This window comes from Cibotium barometz, chromosome 48 (genome assembly GCF_041138505.1).
Source record: "Cibotium barometz isolate CiBa-2024 chromosome 48, ASM4113850v1, whole genome shotgun sequence".
In the NCBI taxonomy this organism is placed as follows: domain Eukaryota; kingdom Viridiplantae; phylum Streptophyta; class Polypodiopsida; order Cyatheales; family Cibotiaceae; genus Cibotium; species Cibotium barometz.
Window position 1 is genome coordinate 10575547 of NC_141093.1, and position 16957 is coordinate 10592503.

At 43.8% G+C, this 16957-nt stretch overlaps 1 protein-coding gene across 2 annotated transcripts; it reads left to right on the forward strand.

The window, feature by feature from the left end:
• Positions 1 to 355: 355 nt before the first annotated feature.
• Positions 356 to 15825, forward strand: LOC147610803 (uncharacterized). Of its 2 annotated transcripts, none has more exons than XM_086785384.1 (4): positions 356 to 661; positions 746 to 904; positions 1435 to 1557; positions 1775 to 2296. In XM_086785384.1, the coding sequence occupies exons 1-4, from the start codon at positions 404 to 406 to the stop codon at positions 1787 to 1789; spliced, it is 555 nt and encodes a 184-aa protein (XP_086641510.1). In that variant the 5' UTR covers positions 356 to 403; the 3' UTR covers positions 1790 to 2296. The 2 variants fall into 2 exon arrangements, with proteins under 2 accessions (XP_086641510.1, XP_086641509.1); XM_086785383.1 differs by lacking the exon at positions 1775 to 2296 and adding an exon at positions 15420 to 15825 and having other exon boundaries at positions 357 to 661.
• The last annotated feature ends 1132 nt before the right edge of the window (positions 15826 to 16957 follow it).

The window sequence follows — 16957 nt, forward strand, 5'->3', positions numbered from 1 at the left end:
TTACATTTTAGATGGATGCTTGTTTGAATAGGTGTAATTGTAGGTTTCCCTCTTCCATTAGCTTCTTCTTCCCTTGTCTTTTATGAGAGAAAACCATCACAAAGGACCATCTCTTATTGCCCTCCATATAGGCATAAAGAGCTCTCCTTTCACCTCATTGGCAAAGGAGCATTCCAGTGTGACAACAGAGTGAGGACGCGATGGACGAGCTAACACACCCACATAAAAAAATTACAATTTATGGTTCTAGAGCAAGACTGAACGACACATGACACATGCTTTGTGATGGATGACATTCCCTACTAGAAGTTATTTGGTCAAATTTCTTTTTTTTTAAAAATAGTTGAAAGAGTCCGTTCCCTAAGAAGGTAAGCTCACACTTCCGGTCCGGCTCATCACGAAAATGAGTCTGTGTTCCACTACCGTTGTTGTAGGCAGTATCGTTACTGCTGCTGCTTCTTCTCCTCCTTCTTTGGCCGGTCCTTCGTCTCGGCCTTCTGTTTGTCACAATAGCAGGCACGACTTCATCTCAGCTCTCACTTCTCAAACCCTAATCCTGCCCAGAATCTCCCCTCTTACCCACGCCAAGAGGAAACCCAGCGTTTCTTCTCCCCCTCCGCATCAGGCCCATGATGAAGATTTCAGGGAAAGCATCAACCAGGTAGTATCCCCTTAGCATCTCCTCAGCTTAAAAATGAAATTACCTGCAAATCCTCAGCTTGACAGTGCCGATCAATTGAAACAGTTATCAACTGATGCTGTGAGGGCAATGCTCTCTGATGACATGAAGCGCATGGAAGACTTGAGAGATAAAATCTATGACCTCGAGCTGTATCTCGAGAAAGAAAAGGAAGCGGACGCCCTTCTGTTCGTGCTTATCATCAAGGATATGCTTGATCATAGGGTAAGGACACACTGAGTGCATTTCTTATATGTACGCATGCATAAAAGTACATACGTACATGTATATAAATGTGTGTGTTATAGACTTACACATGTATAGCATATTGTTTATAAAGATACACCATTTTAAGGTCTCTTAGCTCATCAGAAAGTACATTGCTATTACACAATTGTACCAAAAATACATACGGACAGACAGATATGTGTGCATGGCATGTCGACGCCCGCGGGTGGAGGGGTGGGGCAGGTGTGCGAGGTTGTGTGTTTTTGTCAGTTTGAAATATAGTGACAGTCATGTAAAACCATATTCTATGAATATCATATGCATATGCATATTAGTAAATAAGCTTAACTAGCCGTGGAAGCCCATGAAGTACTTTATGGATAATATCATATGTAAATATTTATGTATACCATGTGTCTTTACATAAAGCAATCAAATAACTGAATTTACATAAAGTAAACAAATATCTGAATTAAAAAATTAATCTTATAAATCATAAATATGTGGCCTTTTTGATGCATTTTCAGATCCTGCCAGAAGTCAAACACTTGAAAGGCAGCTACAAGAAGGCCTTTGATAAGATTTGCAGCATAGTGGAGGACTCTGGATGGTTATTGAAAGGAGATGATAAGGAGTTTGGAGTTGAGATGGTAAGGCTTGACTCAGCATTTCTTGTTTTGAAGGTTTGTTAGTATTCTACAAGGTTTTGACACGAACAGCAAGCCCAACCTAGAATAGACAGCAATTGGTCCCAATGGTCTTGACGGTGCCACCCTCTCTTTTAGACTTTTTGCTTTACAAACATGAGAATGCAGCAGTACATGGCTAGCATAAAACTAACTTCACCATGCTCTCTGTGCAATTCAGGCTGGAACAGAGTAGCGTGTGATTCTTCCCTTCAACTTCTATAGGTCAACTTTGCTGAATTTGCAGGTTGCTGAAGAATCCTCCACTTTGCCACAGATAGCTGATTTGATCTTCAAATGAGGGGCTAATTTCTGGTCTGCTAATAGCTATGGGATCAGATGGAGAATGGCAAGGAATGGGGGAATCATATAGGGAAATCTCTGCCATTCTTTTTTCCTGGCTGTTGGTTGGGCTTTGGGCTGGGAGCTGAGGGTCTAAATTGAGGAGTTCATGTTCAGAAATGAGAATAGAGTAGATAACTTTGCAGACTCTTATCGGACTGCTATATAGCACTGCAGACTGCTTTCATAGCACTGTGACTGCTTATAGCACTCTCTGATTTCTTGTTTGAAGATATGGAACACAAGTGTCAATGCAAGTTACAATCACACTTAAACTCACGGAGATAATCAAACACCAATACGAGGAAATCACACAAGTTTGAACACCATACACAAATGATTGTATGAAGAACTGTGTCTGATATTAACCAAGATAGACTTGTCTAAATAACCAAGATATAACTGTTTCTGATATTAAGCAGACTTGTCTAAATAATAATCAAGGAAGATTCTCTCAATCCCAAAGGTGCAGGCCTTCTAAACACTCTTAACTAGTAAGTTTATTGCAATCTAAACACTCATGTCACACTTCTCACACATGTATATCACTTGTGTTAAACTGGATTACAATGGATAAATACATAGTGCACTTCTATTGAAGTGGATTGCACAACAATGATAACTTGCAAGCATAATATCTCAAATCCTCTTGTAGTTACCGTTTTTTACCTCTTGTAGTTGCTTTTTATCCACCCGTAGGCAATGCCACCGAGGAAGCACCTTGTAGGGTTTTTGAACCCAAGACCTCCTGGTCCTAGGCAAACACCTTCACCACTTGGCCTATCACCTCATTGGCGATGGAGATGAGAATTTATGGTGGGCAAGAGCACGAATAGCTGCTTTTTGTAATACTATACCACTTCTTCATTCTACTCTTGATCTACATACCATTGTTGGCATGCTTCAGGATAGGGCCATGAGAAAGAAGACCAGCTAGGATACTTTCCACGAGGAACAAAAGGTGACCACAAACTTGCCAACAATCCCGCTCATAAGGAGATTACCTGCCATTATTGTGGTCTCAAAGATCGCATTCAGCCTAATTGTCGTAATAAGAAGAGAGAAGGTGGTTCTGCCAAGAAACCTCCCACTCAAACCTCTTCATCCGCGAACCAAACTCACAAATCCTCTTCCACCAAGGAGACTGTCTTCATCGGTATTGAGGAGCTTCCCTCTGACTCTCCTGTTCCTTCCACCTCACGTTATATGGATTGGGTGGTTGATAGTGGGTGTACTGCTCACACGACTCCTGACAGGACCATTCTTCATGACATTCGTCCCAGCTCTTGGACGGTGTCCATTGGTGATGCTTCCACCTTGGAGGCCAATAGCATTGTGTTCAACCAAGTCACAACATGGCAGTAGCATAAAATGCTACATAAAATGCCTTAAAATACCCAAAAATGGTAGAAAAATGTTGAATAATCTCTGCTAAGATATGCTGATGCAGGGCCTCATAAATGGCCAATGCAAGCATGAAAAAAGGTGATGTAGACCCTCTGGAGATGATATAATCCAACAGTCTTAAGCCTGGCCGACAGCCAGTCCATGCCCCCATGCCCCTAGGGCTGGCTGACTAGGCCTATGCCCTATAAGGGCTGGCCATTCTATGCTATGGGGCTTGTGGGCCACAGCAATGGCCCATGGGCTGCCCCCATGGCCGAAAGTGTAGGGCAATTAAGGGTAAACCGTAAACCCCATGGCCCTGTACTTAATGCAATCCTATATGCAACTACATGCTTCATCAAGTGCCTTGCATCTGACTACGATCCTAACAATGCTCGGAACACTTGTCACATTCTAGAGGGTGACTCACAGGACGGATTGGCACTGCTTCATATGGGGACTGGACTTGCACACCTGACCAAGATGCACAGGACTTGTACACCTGACCTTTGACGCTTAGAATGGAAGCCTAACTGACTCATCCCGGATAGGGGTCCTGCTCCACAGGGCATCCAAGTGCGGGATGCATGTGACAGTATTGTAGATTTATTAGGCCAAGAGCCGGGTGTTGGACATAGTCAAGTCAGTGTTTGAGTGTTGTTATCAGTGTTGGGTTGAATACGTGGTGTCAGAGCAGCCAAATGATCAAGAGGCACAGGTGTTTACAGGTATTAGGTAGGGCTGAACCATTAAGGGGCAGTGTGGACATCTTTTGATCAGCCTAATGTGGACATCCAAGTGTTTGTATGAGGGTTTTGGCTGATTGACCAGCAAACATGGGAAAACACAGCAAATAAAGCATTAAATATATATTTTAGCCCATTCTTGTTAGTCGTGGAGTTGTAGGGCTGGCCAACCAGCCTTCTGGAGCCCTATGTAAAAGGCAATGGAAAAACATTTGTGCCATCTCAGAGTTCTTGAGATAAACGCAAGTACCAAGCAAGGAGATTTGCAAGCCGAAGTCAAAACTATGTTGAAAATCAGCAGAAGAACCAGGGCTTAACCCTCTGGAGCTGAATAGGCATCAGACCTAGCACGGTTCAGCAGCCTGGTGTGCAAATACTGGCCAACAATAAGCCTGAAATAGCAAACAAGCCCTTCAATAGATTTGGACATTTTGGCAAATCAGTAAATTTTGTATCATCTATTGTACTCTGCATATGCACATCTCAGTATCATAATTAAGCTCTGGTGTTATCTCTCTCCTCTTCTCTATCTCCGTCTCCTTAGTTCTCTTTTCAATTCAGGTTAACTATGATTATCATTAATCCGAGTGCATGTAGCGTCAACCGTAGGGAATTCTGATCAATTGTGATCACAACTGTGGAGAAATCGTCAAAAATAATGAAAAGTAGACCAAAACTGCCAAAAAAAACAATAAAAAAGTGATCAAGCATTGTTAAGGGAGCCCATCAGCAAACTCCAAGTGCTCAGAGAGAACTCACATCATAACAATAATGAGCCTTATGCTCTTTCTGTAATAACCCTAGCTTTGCTTTTCCTCTTCGGCCTTTACTTTTTGCTTTTTGGAATCACACAGGGACGGACCAAATTTTTTGTCTTTGAGAACTCCACTTGACTAGGATATTTTTATGTGACTTACTTGAAACAGTCCCTTGATCTCCCGAAGATGGACTATGGAAAGGAAAAGCTCCTAGCTACACATAACACTGAAGAAAAACACAATATGCCATTATTACATCAGCTCTGCATGTACAAAAGGCCTTAGCATCCTGATGGGGGAGTTGTCTCATCATCATGCACAGCATACATACTATTTATGTCCTGGTCATTGGTAGTCCTGTGCTATTAGAGAATGTCCCTGATCTAGATATCATAATGATGGCACCGAAGGTCCTTGGATGGGTGCACCTAGCTCTCTGAAGCTGCTCCTAAGGATACTGCCATCTGACATAGCCCGGTGATCCCGCTTTTCATGATCTGTCACGTGCACACCCATATGGTGTACAGGTGACATGGCATTCTAGGCATTCAAGCATTAAGCGATCATGGCATTCAAGCATTTAGGACATTCAGCATCAGGTCGGGGCTTGTGGAACCAGCCGACAGCATTTAAAGGGGGTTTTTTGGCATTTATGAGTCGTGGAGGTCCCAGACAACTGGCCGACAGCAGCATTCTGTCCGACCAGCAGCAGTATCCCATATGTATAGAAATGCACATCAATCATTCATCTCGCTTCCTTCCTCTCAGCGTTTCCAGCCTATGGAGCAAGGGGAGTCAGCAGTTCATTAGTAACCTGCAGTACAGCATACATAAAGGTGCAGCAGGACAATTCTTCATCCACAAAGCATTCAGCAGATCATCAACATCATTCAGCAGTCATCATTCAGGCAACAGTAAAAGTCATCATTTGTTTATCATAGATCTCTAGTAGATCTCATTTGTAAACATTTCATCATTAGGATTAATATAGCTGCATTGCATTGCATTGACACCATTGTCTATCTCTTAAGTGTTATTAAGTGCAATTTAGTTCAGCCTAAGGTTGTTTTACTACGATCAATCCCTCGCATGTCACATTGGTATCAGAACTTTACAGGGTAAGCAGCCTTAGTTCATGTTCATTCCTTAAGTCATTCAGTAAGCCAACATGTTAGTCGCTTCCGCTCAGTGTAATCCAGTTCTCAAGATCTTGGAGGCCATCCTTAGGGTTTTCCGCTTAGGCATGCATCAGTAACCCATCCATTTGCATTCTTGCACAGCATATAGGGTTGCACAGGGCTTGCATCAGCATTGTAGTCATCCTAGCAGCCAATCTAAGCATCTTGCATCTGCAAGGCATACAAGTTTTACCCATGAGTTCTTTGGGGAAGAATGACATCCATCATCAAAGGAGAAAATGGAGTTTTGGGCTTCAACTGGCAACAACAGGGGGTTCTCTTCCACTTAAGAAGACGAAAGAGGCTCCAACATCGCCTCAAGAGGTTCAGAGGTTCAGAAACGACAGAGATGGTGTGAAAGGATTCCACGGATTGGGGAAGAATGACATCCATCATCAAAGGAGAAAATGGAGTTTTGGGCTTCAACTGGCAACAATAGGGGGTTCTCTTCCACTTAAGAAGACGAAAGAGGCTCCAACATCGCCTCAAGAGGTTCAGAGGTTCAGGAACGACAGAGATGGTGTGTGAAAGGATTCCACGGATAGGTCAATGGTGGTGATTCAGGTTTTTCCAAGCAGATTTAGCAGCATTTTCCCTGTAGTTCCCACAGTGGAGGAGTCTTTGGCTCAAAGGATTCAACTCCTACTCAGTCCCGGTAGAAGAAGTGGGACAGTGGTTTCAATGGAGGGGGATCAATAGAGGAGTCGAAAGGTTGCCAGGTGTACCACCCAACAACAACTTAGCAGAATGGAATGTCATGTGCACACCCAGTTGGTGTACAGGTGACATGGCATTCTAGGCATTCAAGCAATCATGGCATTTAAGCACTAAGGCATAAAGCATTTAGGACATTCAGCATTAGGTTGGGGCCTGTGGAACCAGCCGACAGCATGTGGACCCTGCTGACAGCATTTAAAGGGGTTTTTTTTTGGCATTTATGAGTTGTGGAGGTCCCAAACGACTGGCCAACAGTAGCATTCTACCTGACCAGCAGCAGTACCCCATATATAAAGAAAAGTGCATCAATCATTCATCTCGCCTGATCTCATTTTTAAACATTTCATCATCAGGATTAATATAGCTGCATTGCATTGCCACCATTGTCTATCTCTTAAGTGTTATTAAGTGCAGTTTAGTTAAGCCTAAGGTTGTTTCACTACGATCAATCCCTCACGTGTCACAAGATCACTTTGACCCCATCGTGAACAGGTGCCCCCATCTGTCCTGTGGAGGATCAAGGAAATTGGTGATAGGGAGATTAGTTGCTACTCTCGGTCTCATGAGTGCCCAAAGGTCCAAAAGGGACAATGATGCAGTTAGTCTCATGCATGGTTTGGTCTAGAAGGTGGTCTAGAAGCTGGCATCCAAGTTGTCCTGAAAAGAGAAAACGGGGGGGGGGGGGGGGAAATGTCATGTGCACAGTGGGTATCTACCGTGTGCTATACGCATGCAAGACTAGTTTCGAGGCTTGGGGAAGCTTGGAACTAGGCAGGCTGATTGACGAGCTGAGTTAGGGATATACTAACGGACGGGCACCCAAGTATGGACGGGCGGGCAGCCAAGTGTGGACGCCCGATGACCGGCCAAGAGCCTATAAAAGGGTGGCCAAGGTTAGTTATTGGATATAGAGAGTCTCGCGAGTTTGTGAGAGCTCTATGGTCTTGGAGCCTGGATGTAGTGCAGACGTGCACCTGCTTTATGCAGCCAAGGCCGGCAGCAGTCTCGAGGCCCGCGAGGGCAGCTTCGTGGCGGTATGGGACGTCACGAGGAGGAGATTGGTCGGTATGTCAACCTAGTTAGCTCAGCTCGTGGCTCGGAGGGGACAGCCAAGACTGTGGGCTCACCCACGGCTCTCATGGTTGGGAGGTGAGTCAGGCCTGCACCCCCTTGCTTGTTTGTTGTTCGTTTGTTTGCAGGATTCGAGTTTCGAACCAAGATCGATCACGAGGGGATCCGTGGGGGTTTGACAGTGGTATCAGAGCATACCTCGCGAACGAGCAAGTCGGTAGGTAGAGAAGAAGAGGTCGAAGAACGGTATGTGTTAAAAAACTTGCTGTTTTTCTGTGCATACTGCAGTTTTCAGATTTTGTATGTGTTTTTTCTTCATCAAAGAACCCCATGTTGATGGGAGATGGTAGTGTAAGTAGGATTGATTGCTTTTGCAAAGAAGAGGTGAATTGTTGTGCATACGCATGAACTGCAGGGAGAGAAAACTGAAAAAAAGAGAGAAAAAGCAAGTTGCTTTCGTTGAACGCATGAGAGAGAGAGAGCGAACGAAGTGCTGGCGAGTGGGTTGCTAGCCGATTTGTGTTGACATGACAGTCGAACAGCTACGTTGCAGGCGGGCTAGGCCTGTAGGCAGCCGGGGGGCCAAGCCTGCCAAGCCAGGCGGCTTGTGCAGCCACCCCAGGCCGGGCGACGGCGATGGATGACATCAGCAACTCGCCGACGGCGCTATTCCAAGGGGCGAAAAAAAAAAACGCTACGAAAGCATACGTTTTTTTACTGCTTTCGTTTTTTGTTTTTTTTAGGGGAGTTTAAAATTTTTTTTAAGGTTTAAAAGTCCTCCCCTCTCCAAGGTTTCCAAAGGTGTAAACACAAAAGCTAAAGCAAAAGCTAAGCCTAGCTTTTTGAGATTTTTTTTGGCTTTTGGGAAACCTTTATAAACCCCCTCACGTGGGCTTCTTGCCACACATCTCTCGAGTTCTCAAGTTCTCAAGTTTTCAAGCTCTCAAGCTCTCGAGTTCGCTCGCACTTTCATTGTGCAAAGATTGAATTTTCTCTCCGCGTACCCTCTTCACGATGTCGACCCAAGAATCAGAGTTGGAGTCCCTCGTGGAACACGAAGGCTTGCCGGCTACGGAAGGCACTGATGCCGATCTTTTTGACGAGTTTGTGTCAAAATCAGATTGCCAAGAGTTCAAAGTAGCTCTCGAAGCTTCTTTAACGGAACGTCAGGCACAAATCGCAGCCCAGATGCAGGCTTTGCAGAACTCCATCGCTCTATTGACCACTACCCTCTCTACTTTCTCGGGAATGGATACCTTGGCTTCTACTTTAGGCCCCAATATTACTCCGGAACCGTTCGGGGGCGAGCAAAAGCAGCGAACCAAGGAGATCGTGGACACGTGGCTACACAAGTGGCAAGTTCACTTTCAGTTTCATCCATATGATGATGGAAAGAAGATACAGTTAGCAGCAGGTTTCCTGTCCGGCAAAGCCTTGCTTTGGTGGAAGGAACTGAACCCAAAGCCAACGACTTGGGCACAATTCGAAGACATTTTCAAGAAAGAATTCCTCAAGAAAGAGGATGATTATGATGTTGTTGCCCAGTTTTCAGCTTTGACCATGACCTCGCAGCACCTCACTTATGAGGTCTACCTCCAGAAGTTTCGTGACTTGCAGATGAAAGCTACAAAGATGGATCCCACTACTCTGTTGGGGTTTTTTGTAGCTGGTTTACCAGACTCGTACCGATTACAAGTTAAAAATAACAAATGTAAAACATTGGACGAGGCCATTCATTCAGCTCGTATCTAGATGATACAATGGTCTCTTCCAAGTCGAAACCCGTTACCGAGCAGGGGAACAAGCATAAAAGAAAGTTCTCCGCACCTATGGCTAACACGACTGAAGGCAAGTCTTCGGACCAACCTTCGAAGAATACAAGTTCGACACCAGCGAAGAAGAAACGACTCCTTAGGGCTTTGAAGCTCAAGAAGGAAGGACGTTGTTTTATCTGCGAAGAAAAAGGACACATGCGTAATGAGTGCCCGAAGCAAAAGGGTACCAAGACAAACGCAGGACCCAAGCCAAAGGCAGCTAACCAGTTGTCTTTGATAGGTACGTCAATTACTGTACTTTCTCACCCTAGTACTTGTTCTGATTGTCTGTTCAATTCTAAAGTATTTGGCATGCATGATCTTCTCCGAGTTTATGGAGAAGTGAATGGCCATAAAATTCACATTCTGTTAGACCCTGGCAGTTCGCATAACTTTGTTAACTACAAACTTGTGCAGAAATTGAGTCTTGATACGACACTCAGCGACCATACCTATGAGGTACGTCTACCTGCGGGCAGACAAGTTTGGGATCGCAAGGTGGAGATGCTTCCAATCCAGATTCAGGACTACAAAGATACTCTGGAATGCTATGTTATGCATCTGGAAAATGTAGACTTGTTATTAGGGATTGAGTGGTTTAAGACTCTTGACGTCTAGATAGATTGGTCTAGTCATATTTTTTGTTTTCAGCATAGGGACACCAAGTACAGTATTTTAGGTGATTGTATTCATCTCTCTCAGGGACCTCTTGTAAATACAATTGATTTTGGAAATATAATGGATTCTTCTTTGTACACCGCTTTCCATTGTGTCTTGATTCCACTTTCTTCTTTTCTCATCCCTTCCATGGATGTGAATGAATTAAGTGTGTTTGAAAGCAAAGAATTACAGAAGATACTTGATTCGTTTCAAGATGTATTTCCTAAGGAATTGCCATCGGGTTTACCACCTGAACGGGCAGTAGATCATCGTATTGACTTGATCCCTGGTGCTCATCCTGTGAGTATTCCACCTTATAGGATGAGCCAAGCTGAAGAAGATGAGTTGGCTAAACAACTCGAAGATTATTTGAGGATGGGCCAGATCCGTCCAAGTAAATCACCTTGGGGTGCACCTGTGTTGCTTAGGAGAAAGAAGGACAATACTTGGAGAATGTGTATAGATTACAAAAGATTGAACAAGCTGACAATTAAGAACCGTTATCCTCTCCCTAGATCAGATGACCTAATTGACCGGTTAGCAGGAGCGAAATATTTCACGAAGATAGATTTACGTACTGGCTATCACCAGATACGTATTCATGAAAGGCATGTCGAAAGAACCGCCTTTCGGACTAGGTATGGCCATTACGAGTTTCTCGTATTACCTTTTGGGTTAACCAATGCTCCAGCCACTTTCCAGCAAATGATGAACGATCTTTTTCGTGAACATTTGGGAAAATTTGTGGTGGTGTTCCTGGATGATATTTTGATTTATAGCCGTACTCTTGAGGATCATGTCAGACACCTCACGATTGTCTTATCTATTTTAAGACAGAATCGACTATATGCTAAGTTGAGTAAATGTGAGTTCTTTATGACCGACATCATTTACTTGGGACACAAGATCACTAGAGATGGATTGAGCATTGACTATGACCGAGTTCAGAAGGTTTTGGACTGGCCTATATCACGAACAGTGAAACAACTTCGTTCTTTTCTCGGTTTTGTTGTCTTTCTTCGGAAATCTGTACGAGAGTACTCTCAGCTCACACTACCGATGACCGACTTATTGAAAGGTCGTGGACGTAAGTCCAATCAGCCTATCACTTGGAATAACGATTTGGATATGGCCTTCAGACTTTTGAAAGATAAAAGTCAAGGAAGCACCTATCTTAGCATTGCCTGATCCTAGTCGGCCTTATGTTCTTGAAACTGATGCCAGTGACTATGCTATCGGGGCTGCTTTATTTCAAGATGGTAGACCGGTTGCTTTTGAAAGTAAAAGCTAGACGACACTCAATCTCGTTGGCCAACCCTTGAGAAAGAGCTTTATGCTGTGATTCATGCTCTCAAGGTTTGGAGACATTATTTATATGGCTCCAAGTTTGTGGTATTGACTGATCATCAGTCAATCAAGTATGTGTGTGATGCGGATGATTTGAGAGGCAGGAAAGCTCGTTGGGCAGAGTTAATGCAAGATTTTGATTTTGAGATCCGTTATCGGAAAGGGTCCATGAATAGTATTGCAGATGCGCTTAGTTGGATTAGAGAGGTGAATACTTTGTCGTTCACCGAGATTTCTACTGACTTATTTCAATCATTGAGAGGGCTTTGTAGGACTGATAGTTATTTTGGTCCATTTTGGCAGAAGATCCAAGACGGGAGCTCATTGATTGACCAAGACTCGGTGACTGCGCAGTCTACCATTCAGGCTGCAAGAGGTTAGTGGATGATTCGGAATGGTTTGCTATTCCATAATGACAAAATTTGTGTACCACAGATCCTGGACATTAGGTCCAAGATTCTGAGGAAGTGTCACGACGCCCCTTCTGCTGGACACCCTGGGGTACACAGGACACTATCTTTAGTGAACCACACTTTTTATTGGCCGAAGATGAAAGGGTATGTAGAAGATTATGTTCTCAAGTGTCAGATTTGTCAAGCAAATAAAGCTGAACGCTTTAGACAGGCTGGGTTGTTGCATCCTTTGCAAATCCCAGGTAATAAGTGGGAAAGTATTTCCATGGATTTTATTACCGGATTGCCAAGAACACATCAAGGCCACGATTCTATTTGGGTTGTGGTAGATCCCTTGACAAAAATGGCTAGATTTTTACCGACCCGGAAGAATATTACAGCTACGCAATTAGCTCGGCAGTTTATCGAGCAATTGTTTAGACTGTATGGGTTACCGCAGGACATAGTCAGTGATAGGGACTCTAAGTTTACGAGTGATTTTTGGAAACTTGTTTTCGAGAAGTTGGAAACAACTTTGAATTTGAGTTCCTCAGATCATCCTCAATCTGATGGCCAAACTGAAAGAGTGAATCAGATTTTGGAGGATATGCTTCGAGCATATGTATCCAAAAGATAGAGTTCATGGGAGGATTATCTTCCTATGTTAGAATTTGCATATAACAGTACTAAGCATACGAGTACAGGGTTTAGTCCTTTCATACTTATGTATGGTTTTCAACCAAGATCACCTGTTACAGTAGGATTCTCAGGACTTCAGCATGATGCAGCACGTAATTTTTTGCAAGATATGCAAGAAATGTTACAAGTTGCAAAGGAATCTATTAGAAGTGCTCAAGACCGAGATAGGTTTTATTCTAATAGACATCGTTCACCTAGAGAGTTCTCTAAAGGAACGATGGTGTATTTGCGAGTTCCGAAAGATTCCGAGACTTTACGAACAGGTAGATCTCCGAAATTATCCCCTAGATACTGTGGACCATTTCGTGTTACACGACGGATTGGTTCAGTTGCATATGAATTGGATTTGCCTTCTCATGTGAAAGTTCATCCTGTATTTCATGTCAGTAGACTTAAGGAAGTACTGGGTGGAGCAGATCAGTTAGTTACTCCTCAAGAAATTATAGATGTCCAGGACATGACATTTGTTTCACACGAACCTGAAAAGATTCTTGGATTTCGTGAACGAAGATTTCATACGCTTATCACGGAATACAAGATCAAGTGGAAGGATCGTGTTGAGGAGGACGCTACATGGGAGACATTGACTTCTCTTCAGAGAGATTACCCTGGCTTTTTAGTGAGCTCAGGAGTGAGCTCTTAGAGGAAGGGGAGTATGTCATGTGCACAGTGGGTATCTACCGTGTGCTATACGCATGCAAGACTAGTTTCGAGGCTTGGGGAAGCTTGGAACTAGGCAAGCTGATTGACGAGCTGAGTTAGGGATATACTAACGGGCGGGCACCCAAGTATGGACGGGCGGGCGGCCAAGTGTGGACGCCCGATGACCGGCCAAGAGTCTATAAAAGGGTGGCCAAGGTTAGTTATTGGATATAGAGAGTCTCACGAGTTTGTGAGAGCTCTATGGTCTTGGAGCCTGGATCTAGTGCAGACGTGCACCTGCTTTATGCAGCCAAGGCCGGCAGTAGTCTCGAGGCCCGCGAGGGCAGCTTCGTGGCGGTATGGGACGTCACGAGGAGGAGATTGGTCGGTATGTCAACCTAGTTAGCTCAGCTCGTGGCTCGGAGGGGACAGCCAAGACTGTGGGCTCGCCCACGGCTGTCATGGTTGGGAGGTGAATCAGGCCTGCACCCCCTTGCTTGTTTGTTGTTCGTTTGTTTGCAGGATTCGAGTTTCGAACCAAGATCGATCACGAGGGGATCCATGGGGGTTTGACAGGGAAAGAGTCTACCTGGAGAGTTTTTGAGAAGAACCAATGGGAAAGACGGAAGTACCAAGCCTGACACTTACCCTGCTCTGCCAGTAGTCTCAAGAACTCCAACGCCTACCAGGGAAGACAATTTCTATCTAAAGCGTACATGAGCTTCTATCATCAACGGTCAAACTCTGCAAGGACGATCTGATCAGGCACTAGGCACTGACAGCTTGCTCCAGATGATGAATGAGAGCATCATCACCCATAATCTCTCCATCCTCCTCCAATCCTCCTCACCTAAGTCAGGTCTCAGAATGAAGCTCCATAAATGGTCACGGGCCTCACTAAAATTTCAGAAGGCCAACTTCTGGTTCCTGCTTTCTGGAGATGTGCCTCAAAACAGTAGCATCGTTGTCTTTCACATTTGGTGTGGCCAATGCAGTGAGGTCACTAGTGGATCTGTCACCCGTGGCCAATGCAGTGAGGTCACTAGTGGATCTGTCACCCTGCCAGCGGAGAATATCCGATTCATTTTGACAGACATCATCCACACCCTTTGCGGGCGATGGGAGTGCCTCATCAGCAACTTGGATTGGATGTGGCAGTGTCATGTAGATCTCTTCTGTACTTGGAGTCTCTCTCTTCTTCTGTTCTCTAGTTTTACCAGACCTCTCATGAGGGATCTTTTAAATCTTGCTTCTCTATTGAGGGTGGGAACACATAGTGCAACCCTAGTGTGGGAACACATAGGTTATAAGAAACTTATGGGCATGTGATGGTGTGAAAGCCAATAGTTATTGATAAAGTAAGTTTTACTCTATTATTGGATCCCCATGACTATATAACCTAGATAAGGGCTCAAAAGTTATCATTTCGAAGGGGTATAAAGACCCGAGCAAGGCCTAGACATTGGCTCTAACCACATGTGTCAGAGGGGTGGATTGCAATGATATGGGATGCCGTAGTCTTGGTGTAGAGCATGGTCGCAGTGCTGGCCTATCCTCCTGGATCGAGGGTGCTTCGTGGGAGCTATGGTTGGGAGGTGAGCCACCGGCAACCGTGTCCTCATGGGTCATATGTTCTTCTTTTGGTCTCGCAGACCCTTGTTTGTAAACCTTAATCTCTCTCTCTCTCTCTTCTCGTATAAATTCATATGGTTTGGTGTCACATCATGCCCTATAAGGCAACTTACAAGCAAGTTCTTCATAAGACAGCATGAAATGGTTGTACCAATCCTCAAACATTTTGTCCCTTGTGAAGATTTTCCTACCAAGTTTTTGGGTGATGCAGTTAATGTTTTGCTGTATTCTAAAAGGCTTTTCTTTGCTTAAATAGTTGTGTAGGAAGCAAGTATTTATGAAGATGTTTGTGAGAAGATTCTTTTTGTTATAAAGGCTAGAAGAAAGGGTGAAGTGGGAATCCTTAGGTGCTTGTGTGGTAGTGTGTTGTGTGTACTTTTTTTGTAACGTGTTTTTAGAAAGAATGGGAGGAAGTGTGCTTATTCAGATGCCTAGTGTGCAGGTTGATGATGAGCTTATACCTCCCACTTTCCAATCGGAGTACCGATGAAGTTCGTTAGCTCTGCAAACAGATTTTTTCGCTTGCACATCATTATGCTCAAACTGTGCAGAATGCTAGGATTGTCTCACATTGGCAAGCAGCTCATGAGTGGCCCATTGTATATGTTTCTCAATCAATTTCGGGCATATGTAGGATCAACTATTTGGCTTATATTATTACACTTTCTGTAAAGTTTGGTTTTCAGTCTTGAGTTGGTCTTAAACGTTCAGCTGACCTTACAAAGATGCATAGAAATTTTGGACACACTCTGACATGCGCACTTGTAGGTGTAGAATTTGTTGTGAGTGTTATCCTACTTACAAGAAGAAAGAGAATAGACTGGCAAAGAATGTGGCAATTTTTGTGACCTTGTGCCTTGTTGTTTACTTGAACAGTCTCATCTTTAGACTCTTTTAGAGAATCTTTTTGAAAAAGATCACATAACATTGCAGAGACACCAAATTAGGTTTGTGTACTAGTTTTGGAAAATTTGGAAGTTTCGGTAGAAACCAACTCCTCTATCAAGCCGGGTGGATGTTTCAATAAAACATGACATGGTTTTCATAACCACAAGAATTATCCCAGGTCTCAGTAATCATGTCATTGTGCCACCGTTGGACCACAATTTGTCTTCCATGGCGATGCAAGTACAAGTTGGGATTTGACTTTAATTACTGTTGGGATAGGTTTGATAAGCCTTCTTTTAATATATGTATATATGTATATAGAGAAAGGAGTTGTACATTGGCTGCCTTGTGTGTGTGTGTGTGTGAGAGAGAGAGAGAGAGAGAGAGAGAGAGGGACAATGGTCACCTTGTAGTTGAATGGAGCATTGAGAGAGAGAGTTCTTTCAATGTCTTCAAAAGACCCCGAGGGTCTATGAGACCAAAAAGTAGTCTTGGAAAAAATAGAAACTAAGTCTACTCTGTGAGAACTAGATGGTTGATATGATGTCCCTATGTGGGTTGAATGAGAGATAGTGTAGCAAGCTTGACTCAGCTAATGATGCCATCGTCCTCCAAAACAGATCAGAGGGATGTAGTAATGATCTCCATGTTGTCAAAGGAATGTCTCGAATCTGCACAGTTGACGTAGTTCAAGGTCATGATGCTTGGGGTCGCGGACATCATGTATATAGCCCTCTCTTTGATGACTCCCACGGGTGCATGGGGTTGGAGGATCACGTGTCTAGATGTAAGTGTCTGAATTGGACAAGTCTGTATCAAAAAAATTCTATAATGGAGGTCTAAGCAGGGTCTCGCTAGAAGTGATTCCTTAACATGATCATTTTGTGACGATGGAGCTCCAATAAATAGATGCCCAACATCTCTCTCTCTCAGGTGTACACCAAAAAAATATGTAATGGAGGTCTAAGAAGGATCTCAATAGCTTTGTCGCTAGGAGTGTTGCCTTGACATGACCCCTTTGTGATGCTGTTGCCCATGATAAAGAATACATTAGGTACACAAAAAACTAAAAGATACATTAGGCACACAAAA

What these genes read in the sequence shown, in the direction of transcription:
- LOC147610803 (XM_086785383.1), top strand. Translation starts at nt 404, where the DNA reads ATGAGTCTGTGTTCCACTACCGTTGTTGTAGGCAGTATCGTTACTGCT. An exon ending in TCAGGGAAAGCATCAACCAG is followed by an intron (nt 662 to 745) that starts GTAGTATCCCCT and finishes CAATTGAAACAG; the next exon opens with TTATCAACTGATGCTGTGAG. An exon ending in AGGATATGCTTGATCATAGG is followed by an intron (nt 905 to 1,434) that starts GTAAGGACACAC and finishes ATGCATTTTCAG; the next exon opens with ATCCTGCCAGAAGTCAAACA.